The 12794-nt window shown below is 36.8% G+C and overlaps 1 protein-coding gene across 1 annotated transcript in view; it reads left to right on the top strand.

Moving 5' to 3' along the window:
* The window catches only part of PTPRC (protein tyrosine phosphatase receptor type C), a 146332-nt gene extending 134463 nt beyond the window's left edge, over nucleotides 1–11869 (top strand). The window contains 2 exon segments of the mRNA XM_078155778.1: nucleotides 7487–7622; nucleotides 9525–11869. Coding sequence (XP_078011904.1) covers nucleotides 7487–7622; nucleotides 9525–9800 — 412 coding nt within the window. The 3' untranslated portion in view covers nucleotides 9801–11869.
* The last annotated feature ends 925 nt before the right edge of the window (nucleotides 11870–12794 follow it).

Raw genomic sequence — 12794 nt, 5'->3', positions numbered from 1 at the left:
ATAGCATTTTTCAATATTAATCCTTCAGAATTGTTTTGGATCATTGTATTGATAAAAATAGCAAAATCTTTCACAGTTGATCATGTTCGCAATATTGCTGTCACTGCAAACAATAATCTGATTGGGCTTACTTTACATCAATTCATATAGGTCTTCCTGGATTTTTCTAAAACAATCCTCCTCGTCATTTCTTATAGCACAATAACATTCCATCACAAATATATACCACAGTTTGTTCAGCCATTATCCAGTTGATGTGTGTCCCCTCAATTTCCAATTCTTTGCTATCACAAAAAAAGATGATATAAATATTTTTGTACAAATTGGTCTTTTTCCTTTGTCTCTTTACTTCCTTTTCCTTTACTTCTTTGGGATATCGACTTATTGGTTGGTCAAATGTTATGCATAGTTTTATTGCCCTCTAGGCATAGTTTCACATTGTTCTCCAGAATGGTTGGAACAGTTTACAGCTCCATCAATAGTGTATTAGTGTCCCTATTTTTCCGACATCCCCTCTAACAGCTGCCATTTTCCTTTTCTGTCATGTTAGTTAATCTGATGTGTGTGTGGTGTGACAGTTATTCTAATTTGCATTTCTCTAATCAATAGTGATTTAGAGCATTTTTTCACTTGACAATAGAGAGCTTTGATTTTTTTTCTTTAGAAAATTGCCTGTTCATATCCTTTGACCACTTATCATTTGAGGAATGGCTCGTATTTTTATAAATTTGGCTCAGTTCCCTATATATTTGAAAGATGAAGCCTATATCAGAGACACTTGCACAAATTCCCCCTAGTCTCCTGTTTTTCTGCTTTTTGACTGCATTTGTTTTGTTTGTGCAAAAAGACTTTTTTTAATTTCATGGGATCAAAATTATTTGTTATACTTTCTGTGATGCCCCCTGTCTCTGTTTCATCATAAACACTCCTCTTATCCATAGACCTGAAAGGTAAAATTTCCTATGCTCTCCTAATTTGTTTATTATACCATCCTTTATGTCTAACTCCTTTCTATTCCCATTCAATTTTCTCCAGAGGCTTATCATACTAACTTTTCTAAAATTCAATTCATCTCCTTAACTTCTTAATTATTTTATGGTTAAATTTATCTAGTTGTCAGAGGGAAAGTTAAAGTCACCTACTAGTTTCATTTTACTATTTCCTTCTGTAACTCATTTAATGTTTTCCTTTAATAATTGGGATGCTATGTCTTTGGGTGTGCATATGTGTAGTACTGATATTACTTCATTATCTATGGTAGCTTTTATCAATATGTAGTTTTCCTGCTACATGAGATAATTTCCCCCATTCTTGCTCTCCTTCCCCCTTTCTCTCAGTGTATCCTTTTTTCATACCCTGTCATTTTTTTTCAGATCATCCCAATACAATCGACTCATACCCATGCCCTCTCTCTATGAATACTACTTCTAACTACCCTAATAATGAGAACGTTCATAGGAGTTAAATATATCATATTTCCATATAGGAATGTAAACAGTTTAACCTTGTTAATTCCCTTTTAATTTCTTTTTCATATTTACTTTTTCCTGTTTCTCTTGATTCTTGTGTTTAAATGTCAAATTTTTTTATTCATCTCAAGTTTTTTTTTTATCAAGAACACTTGAAAAATCCTCTATTTTATTTAAATATCCATTGTTTCCCTTGAAGGATAATACTCAGTTTTGCTGGGTAGGTAATTCTTGGTTTTAATCCTTGCTCTTTTGCCTTCTAGAATATCATATTCCAAACTCTATACTCCTTTATCATGGGAGCTGCTAAATCTTATGTGACTCTTACTGTGACTCCACAATATTTAAACGACACCCTTCTGGTTTCTTGTAATATTTTCTCCTTGTGTTGGGACCACTAGAATTTTGCTATAATGTTCCTGAGAATTTGCATTTTGATATTTCTTTCAGATGGTGATTGGCAGATTCTTTCAGTATCTATTTTGCCATCTAGTTCTATGATATCAGGGAAGTTTTCTCGTGTAATTTCTTGCAATATAATGTATAGGCTCTTTTTTATCACAACTTTCTTTCTTATATCTGATAATTATCTTTCCTTGATCTATTTTCTAGGTCAATTGTTTTTCTGATGAGAAGTTTCACATTCCTTTTTTTTTTTTAATTTTGACTTTGTTTTATTGTTTCTTGATGTCTTGTGGACTTTAACTCCCACTTGCCCAATTTTAATTTTTAAGGAATTATTTTCTTTAATGAAATTTTGTATCTCTTCTTCCATTTGGCCAACTTTTTTGAGATGTTATTTCTTCAGTATTTTTGTGCTTCTTTTATCAAGCTATTAATTCTCTTTTAATAATTTTTTTTCATTACTCTTATTTCTTTTCCAAGTTTTTCCTCTATTTTTCATCTTTTTCTTTAGCTCTTCTAGGAATTCTTGTTGGGCTTATATCCAATTTGCATTTTCCTTTGAGCTTTTGAGCTGTTTTCACATTGTTGTCTTCTTCTGAGTTTGTGTTTTGATTTTCACTGTCACCATAGTAGTTTTTATGGTCAGGTTCTTTTTTTGTTATTTTGCTAATCTTTCAAGCCCATTTCTTAACTTTGAATTTCATGTTAAAGTTACAGTGTGATCATCAATGATTAAGGGGAACTGTCCCAAGCTTCAGGCATTTTTTGTACTGCTATTTTCAGACTTAATTCTGAGGGTCTGTAAGTTTTTGCTTCCAAGGTGGTGTGGTCTGGGGAGAGGTACATTCACTTTTCTCCCGGTCTGTGCTATGGTGTTTATCCAGGAAGGGCCCCTACTGTCCTATAGCTGTAAATGTAAAATATTCTCCTCTGTTCTGGAACTGAGACTAAGGCCCTTCCTCCCTTGAAGTCTCAAATATTCATCTCTACCTTGGAAATGTGACCTGAAATTGCATATGGGCATTGAAGTTCTAAATAACCAGATTCTGTAGTCAGTACCAGAATAATGACCTCCTGTAATGTCTTTTTGACCAGTTGCCCAATCCTCTTGCCATCTCTTAGATGAAATCTCCCAAAACTCCTCCTTCTGCTGTTTGCTACTGTGTTTGTTGCAGCTGCCTCCAAGGCCCACTGCTGATGATGCTGCTGTATATGCTCTGGGCTGGCACTCACCCTGGTGCCATGGACCCCTCCTTCTAACCTCCTCAGTTGTATTGGGCTTGAAAAAGGTTTAATCCTGATTTTTTGATGGCTGTGCTGCTCTAGAATTTGACTTGATGCATTATTTTAAAGTTGTTTGGAAGGGGATGTTGGGAGAATTTGGTTGTAGTACTTCCTCTACTCCACCACCTTGATTTTGCCCCTGGCAGTTCTTCCAAAATTTTTTGACCCTGTGTCAAACTTGTTATGTGTCTCTCCCTCTCCGAACCCTCTCAGCTAAGTACTGTTCTTCACATTTCACTAAAAAAAATCTATGGCATTCTCTGAAATCTTCCTGTTCTTACTTCCTCATCTCTTATTACTCAAATGCCTTCCTCCACTGTCATCAGGCCTGTCACAACTTAAGAGGTGCCCCTTCACCTCACCAAGGCCACTCATTCCACGTGCACAAGTGATCCTATTTCACTCTATCTTTTCCAGGAGATGTCCCATCATGTCTACTTTCTCACTAATCTTCAGTCTTTTTCTATCTTTTGGCTGTTTCCCTACTAACTGCAAACAAGCCCATATGTCTCTCATCTTCAAAAACAAAAACAAAAACAAAAAAACACAGTCCTCATTTATCCATCTCTTCCTAGTTATTGTCCCATATCTGTCTTCCCTATTATATCTACACTCCTTAAGAAGGCCATTAATGGCATATGTTTCCATTTCATTTGTTCTTATAGCTCTACAGTCAGGCTTCTAACTGCAACATTCATCTGGAACTGCTCTTACCTAAGTTACCAGTTATCTCTTAATTGCCAAATCTAATGGCCTTTTTTCAGTCTTCATTCTTCTTGACCTCTCCATAGCCTTTGTCACTGTCAATCACCCTCTTTTCCTTGACACTCTTCCCTTTAGATTTCTGTGACTACTCCCTTCTAGTTCTCTTCCTGCTTGTGTGATTACTCCTCACTTTCCTTTACAAAATCTTCCTCTGGGTCATGCTCATTTACCATGGGTGCCCCCCAAGTTTCTGCCCTGCACCCTTTTCTTTTCTCCCTCTATGCTATTTCACCTGGTGTCCTCATCAGCTCCCATGGATTCAATTATCATCTATGCTGATGATTGTCAAATCTACTTATCTAGGCTTAATCTCTCTCATGACCCCCAGTCTCTTCTCTCCAACTGCCTATTAGACATCTTGAGCCAGATGTCTCATAGACATCTTAATTTCAGTGTGTCCAAAACTGAACTCATTATTTTTCCTATCATTCCTTCCTCATTTCCCATCAACTATATTACCACTGAGGGTACCATCATCCTCCTAGTCATCCAGACTCTCAACTTCAGTGTCATTCTCAATGCTTTGTTTTCCTTCATTCCCCCCATATAAAAAAAAATTAAGTCCCATTGATTCTACCTTCACAATATCTTTAGCATATAGTTCCTTCACTCCTCTGATACTGATACCACCTTGGTGTAGGCCCTCATTACCTCATGTACAATTAGTTCAATAGTCTGATGGTTGTCTTCATGCCTTAAGCTTCTCCCTACTCCAGTCCATTCTCCATTCTCCTCTCAAATTGGTTTTCCTAAAGCACAAGTCTGACTACATCACACACTCCCTCTTCCCACCCTCCCCACCCCTGCAATTCAATAATTCAATCCAGTACTCCTTATTTCTTCCTAGGATGAAAGATAAAATGTGGTTCAAAGCCTTTCAAAACCTGGCCTATTCCTACTTTCCAGTCTTCTAACCCTTACCGCTTCCTCTCTCCTCCATGTACTCTGAGATTCAGTGACACTGATCTCCTTACTTTTCTTTAAGATAGTCCACCTTTAGATTCCATACATTTTCACTGGTTTTGATCTATGCCTTGAATTTCCTCCCTCTCCATTTCTGCCTTCTGGCTTTCTTTAAGTCCCAACTAAAAGGCCATCTTCTACAAGAAGCCTTTTCTAATCCCCTTTAATCATAATGACTTACCTTGGTTGGTTATCTTCAATTTATCCTGTATATCTATCTTGTTTATACCTAGTTTCTACTTATCATCTCTCCCATTAGACTATGAGGTCCTTGAGATCTGAGTTTTTTTCTTTCTTTCTCTGTATTGCATAGTTTATTGCAGCTCCAAGCACATATTATACACTTAATGAATACTTGCTGACTCCATGACTAAATAAAGAATATCTCTAATTCTTCAATTCTTTGTACCCAGATCATTGAAACCTACTGTGTTCTACATTTATCCATTCACTTATCACATTCAAAAATGAATAGCTGCTATCTCAGAATTCTGAGTCAGACTAACCATTTCAGTCATTGTTACAATTCTGAGCAGAAGTATGCTTTAGACAACTCTTCCACTGATTAACATAATCTAAATCAGTCATTGCATTTCTCAGAAGTGAGCTCATGTCCCTTATACAGGAAGCATAATTATTACGGGAGGTAGGAGTGAAGAAAACTGATGGATGGTGTTGAGGAGGGGGCTGAAGGAGGATTTTAAGCTCCTACTTCCCCAAACCCTCAAAATGGCATGACAGAAATGGTTTTAGAGAACCAAAATTTTGTCCAAATCACTCATTTTATAGAGGAGAAAATAAGCTTAGCCTAAGAGTAGGGGCAATAACCCAGGACTCCTGGTCCAATTCTCTGTTAGCCAGGTTGCTGAAATTTGGCTTTTGGGGATCTAGCCAAAGTTTGTTCACAGGCCTTTCCCAAGTATTTATTGGCCCCTATTCTCAAAATTTAGGATAAACATTGAAAAAGAAGGGAGGTCTTTCTATGTTTCCATGGTATTTTCTGAGTACAAATCACCAACCCTAGAGAGATCAGCCCAATAATTTCCTCTGGAAGTAGAGACCTGAGATTTCCCACCCCTACACTCCCCTAACTGCTAGCCTATAGTAGATTGTACTGGGTACCTGCATTTGTGCTATCTTCCTTCTTTCTCTTAGGAGGCAGCTGGAGGTCACTTTGGCACTAAGAAACCACCTCCCAGGAAGCAGAGCTAGACCTCCTTCCTTACCCCTAGGAATCCCTAGGTTGAGTTCCACCAGCCACAGATCATATCTATACTCTTCTTGGAGGTTGACCCACATCCATACAGCTCCACCATTATGGGGGAGCTGTCACAGTCTCACTAGTCTCCATCCTGAGCCAGCAACCAGTGGGCTGTACAGCAACAGCTTTCTTTGTTAGAGAACAATTGATGTCACTGCTGTCTAAATTCTCCATCCGAGAACAAAGCTCCATTCATTCCCCCATGTTGATAACTTTACTCGCAACAGTAAAATATGAAGCAAGATGTTTTGCTGAAACAGAAGAGGACACCTTAGGGCTTGAGGAAAGAAGTTTGGAATAGGCACCATAGAGAATGTTTCACGGAACCAGTTAGGGATGAACAAGAGGGACTGCCTCTCCGTCATGAGGTCCTACTTGATCATTGGCAAATACAGCTAATGGAGGTTTCACAACTTCCTACAGTATTACTCTACTGCTTTAGAGGAGAAACAGAGGAAGAAAATGATTGGGGTGACCCAGAGTTGAGAATTAGAAGTGGATTAACAGAGGAAGAATACAGGGAAAGCCAAAGGATGAGGTTGGGTTCTATTTTTTGGGGGGAGGAAAGGCAATTGGGATTAAGTGACTTGCCCAGGATCCCATAGCTAGTAAGTGTCTGAGGTAAGATTTGAACTCAGATCTTCCTGACTTCAGGGTCAGTGTGCTATCCATTGCGCAACCTAGCTGCCCCTGAGTTTTAAGGATAAAAATGATATAAAGATAAATAGTAAAGGAGAATTTTTTTTTATGACTGTGAAGGAATCATTTTGTAAAAAAGACTATGCATATTTATTTGCCACTAAACTTCCTGCATTACTGGTGGTTCTTATTTAGATTATAATAGAGTTTTTCCCTTTGGGGGGTAAAAGTTTATTGTATTTTCTTTACTGCAGATCTTCAGACAATCCACAAATTTTGGCAAACACTTAAGTTGACCTCATCTACCTAATAATTTCTGCTAGTAGCTTTTTCCCCATTGAACTTATCAGTGAAAACACACAAGCATACACACCTACACCCACACACACACACATACACACACACACACACACACACACACACACACACACACACACACCTGCACATGCACACACATATTTGGCAGTCTAGATAGCTATAAAAATAATTGTTTCTTTTAGCTGAGTAAAATACTTTGGCTGTTGATATGATCACAAATAAATCATTTATTAAAAAAAATAGTTTATTTTTGAAAAATCTGTTAATGTTGACAGGACTACATGTTAAATGTGATCTAAATTATGGACTCTGGCAACCTCATTCCCATGACATTCTCTCTCTCTGTAAAGCTGTAATTTAAGTTCCTTTTTCCTTTTTGTAGGGATGGATCCCAAAAAACAGGAACATTTTGTGCTTTGTTCAATCTTCTGGACTCTGCAGACACAGAAGATGTAATCGATGTTTTTCAAGTAGTGAAAGCTCTGCGCAGAGCCAGGCCAGAAATGGTTTCATCTTTTGTAAGTAAATCCTATGAGGAATTTGAACATGGTTTTTTTTTTTGTTCTCTTTCAACAGGTTTCCACTTCTCTCTTTGTTTCTCTTTCTCTGTTTTTCTTTTTGCATGATAGGGGTTCTTCACCTGGGGTACATGCACCCCTGAGGTAGATTTCAGTGGGTCTGTGAACTTGGATGAAAAAATAAATTATTATTTTCACTAACCACAAATTGAAAGTTAAGATTTCCTTTACTTATGAACGTAGATGAAAAACCTTATTCTGAGAAGGGTTCCATAGACTTCACCAGACTGCCAAAGGGGTCCACATGGCAAAAAAGGTTAAGAACCCCTGCTGTGGAGAAATTAGATCAACAATTTTACCTACATCAATAATTAGAAACTGATAGCATACATGTAGTATGTATATATCATATATCTAGGTATAATATATATCTATAAATGTATATATATGTGTATATTGTACATACATATTTTACATGCACATATTTTTATATACAAAAGTTAACAAATTAAGTGTTAATAGCTTAAAATTACTAAGACTTTTGGGACACCCTGATGTGTATGTACGTATATGGATTGGGGGAAAGAGAGAGATAGAGAGACAGAGACAGAGGTTGACAAAGAAAGAGAGTAGAAGTTAGGACTTGTAGATAAAGATGCTTAATTAGGTGGAAATTCACCACATTATTAAGTGATTGACAAACTAATTTTAGGATTTGCATAATTTATTTTGGACCCTGAGTGAAAATAAACTAGATTTAGAGTTTAGTCCTTGGCGCATAATGGAACTTCCCTATAAATGTTAACTCTAGAAGTCTGTGCTGAGACAAAGCTAATTACTTTGTAATGAGGTGCTTTTAGCATTTCAAGGCATACCTGTACATTTATTAATACTGTCCTATAACCAAAAATATCATAGCAAGGCCATGCATACCTCCCTGCATAGGATCCCTACTTAAGAAAGAGATTCACGAGCATCCAAGTAATGCCTGAACCTGAGTGCTTACTATGTGCCTAGCCCTGTGCTAAGCCCTGGGGATACAAAGAAAGGCAAAAAACATCCCCTGATGCCAAGGATTTCACATTTAACACATTTCGTTTTTATATCCAATTACTTCCCAGTAATTAAAGGCAGTTGAGTGGTGCTGTAGATAGAGAGCTGGGGCTGGAGGCAGGAATATCTGAGTTCATATCTGGCCTTGGCACTTAACTATCTCTGTGACCTTTGTGAAAGTCACTTAAACTCTGCCTCAGTTTCCTCAATTGTAAAATGGGGGCCATACTGTCACCTACCTCACAGAGTTATTATGGGGATCGAATGAAACATTTGTAAAGGACCTAGAGCAAAGCCTGGCTCCCTTCCCTTTCCCCAATAGTCCCCCCATAGGTACACTCCTTTTTCAAAGAGACAGTTAAGTAAAGCCTTTTCAACTAGTGACCATAATATTCTGCACCTATAGTGTTCTGACTCTTTATCAGAGAAAGTATGTTCTAGCACCAGCCATCTGGAACCACTATTAATTATTGCTTTTGATTTGAGCTCTATGGTCCCCTCATGTCATCTCCAATTGCATTATTGCAGTTATGTATGTCATTCTCCTAGATCTGCTTTCTTTATTTGGCACCAGGTCATATGACTTGTTCCATGTTTCTCTGATTTCCTTAGAGCTGTCATTCTATACAGCATAATAATATTCCATTGAGTTCATACAGTGACTCAGCTTTTAAAGTAGTTCTAAACCCAAAAAGTTCAGAAGGGTCTCCCTACTCCTCATGTAGCTTTCTGCTTCCATGACTTCTGGCTATTTATTGAGTTTATCTACCATCAGTTTCTATATTGTATCATGATAATTGCATCATCTTTCTTTTTTCCAATTTCTTCTTTCCTTTTTTTTATTTAAAGGAACAATACCAGTTCCTTTATGATATCATTGCAAACACTTACCCTGCCCAGAATGGACAAGTAAAGAAAAGCAGCCATCAACAAGATAAAATTGAATTTGACAATGAAGTGGACACACCAAATCAGGATGCTAACTGTGTTAGCTCATCTGGTGATCTGGATAAACCCCAAGAAAAAAGCAGAAAGGATGAAGAATCAAAGAACACAGATGGTACTAAAGAGACTGAAAGCCCTTCAAATGGTCCCACAAATCCAACCTTAACGGAAAGTACCTAGGGAAGCACACAGATCTAGGGCATTGATAATGAAGCCTTTGACTTACTTTCATTTTTCTGTCTTCAAGGGGTAGAAAAGGAACAAATGTCTGTTTGAAATCCATGGATCCATGGATCCATGGAATTAATGGAACTAGTGACCACAGTATTTTTTAATCCTAGGGAAATTAGTTTAATATATTTTTTATAAAATTTTTTGTATAGTCGAATGCTTATTCAAAACATTTTTCTGCTATCAACTAATGGGCTTTCTTCATCAGTTTTTGTTTGGTTCTGTTTTGTTTTAAGGAGAAAATTTTCAAGTGAAAATCAGTTATTGTAGAGGAGTATAACTTATAAACTATCTTTTATTACCTTGGAGGGAAAACCAATTTTAATCAAGTTTGTTATTTAGCTTGGGACACACTGTTTCATCAGTTAAAACCTGTGTGTAGGGAGGGCATGTTTTGAAATGGAAACAGAAACATTTTCCAGAATGACCTCAAGATGTCTCCATTGTTCTACATAAACTGATTTTGCAGTTCACTATTTGACTCCTACAAGGGGGCATCAAAGAGCAGTAGTAAATGTTTGTGTAAAGTCTATTAAGGAAATTCTCTGTATTAAGTCTTGACATCCCTACAGACCATGTGCTAGTATTTAGTCCACTCTGTTTCCATGCTTATTTAACCTAATTTAAACAGGGTTAACAAATGAACATATTTTGCTGTCTCTGTGTAGTATATACAACTTGTTTGATGTAAACTGCCCTCTGTATAGGATTGGGAATTAATTATTTAGTATATTTACATATCCTATGCCACCCCCACCCCAAACCGCTTATTGTTTGTTGCAACTGAAGTCAAATAAACATCTTTTAAGAGAGACAAACCTGATAAGTAGTTAACATACATAGAACAGAAAAACTGGAACTGTGCAAATTCATTTGTATAAAATATTTATTCCTGAAAAGATTTTCAAAGTAATTCTGTATTTAGTTATCAGCAAAGCACAGCCCAGTCAGTCTGCTTGCTCACATTTATCTTATTGGATGTTCAGTATCAAAACATTTACTTCAAATCTTTCAAGTTTTTTTTTTTAATATTAAAGGAAGTTATTGAAAAATTCTGTGTGAAATAACCACTGTTTATGTATATATGTCAGTTGCAGATCTTGGTAGTTAAAAAAGTGATATTAAACTACATGTGATGCATCATAAGAGGTACACATACTAAAACTTACCAACTGAAATGCAATTAAATATAAGCCAAGGATGTTGCAAACCTTACATGCTACATAAATGTAATCTAAGATTTCAACATTATTGTCAGTGGTGTTCATAAGAAATAGAAACCTCAAGGTCCTTGATATTTCACTTTAGAATCATTGAAACTAGGGATAGAAAGGATCTGCTTACATGTTGCTGTGTTGAGTTAAGGTCATTTCTATTGGTCATATACCGTATTTAATTTGGCAATTGACTATGACTTACTGACTAGTTTTAGCTTCCCAGATGATTCCACTGCTTTTCATTCTCTCCATATATTCAATGCTATTCCACAAACATTTATTAAGTGCCTACTATGTGCCAGGCATTTTGCCACGTACATCATCATGTTCATCAATGTGATGGTTTTTATTATTGTTGTCATTATTTGTCTTTTTTTTTTTGACAAAGGAAAATGTCTGAAGGCACCTTAACAGAGATTTTTATAGTGATTATGATTTGGGAGAGTGAATTTGGGAAATCTCATCAGTACTATGCACCAGGCCTATCATTTATCACACACAATGATGTATCACCACTTGATGCCTCAGTTCTCCATCTGTAGCTTGAGATAATAGCTGCCAGAGAATATATGCAACACACTGCCTAGTATTCAAGTATAGGAGATGTGTGGTTTTCAAACTAGGGTCTTTATTCCATGGCTGGCCTATAACTAGTAGTTTATTGCACTGGTTCAGAACACAAGGATAACCAACAAAAACAAGAACAAAACAGTTTTGATATAGGATTCAAAATGTGCATTTCCCATTGTATTTAAATCTGTGCTAAGAAGCATGAAATAAAGATTATTTTTTAAAAAAATAGTCACAAGAATGGTTATTTACCCGTTTGAAACTGCTATAAGACTTTTCAATCTCCCCAGTGGATTGGAGAAAGAATAAGGTAAGTGGTCCATGAAGTGTCTGTTCCTGAAGAAGTAGCCTATCAATCATTAGAGGATTTCTGCCATTGACAATGAAATTGCACTACAGGCATATGCTGTTTTCCTCCCCAATCTACAAAATAAATGGAGAGGCCCTGAGAATAAGGCTACATATACATGAGCCAAACTTACAGGATTATAAATCTAGAACTGGAAGATGTGCGCAGAGGTTATCTGACTTCCTCATTTTACTGATAAGGACACTGAGGTCCTAGAGAGCCTAAATGACTTGCCAGATATCTCACAGGTAAAGGTGTAGTTTCAGCCAAGATCCTTGGACACCAGTGCTCTGTTCACTTTTAGGAAGCCAAGGATGCTTGTGGATAGAGAGCTGTCCTTAAAGCCAGGAGGACCAGAATGGGTTGTGAGGATTAAATGAGATACTATCTGTAAAGCATTTTGTGTACTTTAAAGTGCCACATAAATGTTAGTTATTATTATGATTACTATGTTCATTATATATTATAATATACAGAAATTTAAATTTAAAAATATGAGATGAAGATGAAATAATATTTGATCTTTGAGTCAGTAAGGAATCACTAGGGAGTGATTATTCAGACCTGGGATTCAGGAAAATCACTTTGACAGATGTGTGTCAAGGAGAGACTTGAGGCAGAGAAGCAATTTAGGAGGCTTTGTCTAGGTGAGAAGTGATGAAAGTCCTAACTAAAGCAATGGCTGTAGGAGTAGAAAGAGGAAAATAGATGCAAGAGATATTGTGGAGGTAGAAAACACACGATTTGAAAACTGAATAGATATGTGCATGAAGGAGAGGAAGGAGATGAGGATGATGCCTAGGTTGT

The sequence above is a fragment of the Phascolarctos cinereus genome, unplaced genomic scaffold (assembly GCF_003287225.1).
Source record: "Phascolarctos cinereus isolate Bilbo 61053 unplaced genomic scaffold, phaCin_HiC Scaffold_5;HRSCAF=322, whole genome shotgun sequence".
Lineage (NCBI taxonomy): Eukaryota > Metazoa > Chordata > Mammalia > Diprotodontia > Phascolarctidae > Phascolarctos > Phascolarctos cinereus.
Note: the sequence above shows the minus strand (reverse complement) of the source record. Positions and strands in the feature narration are given on the sequence as shown.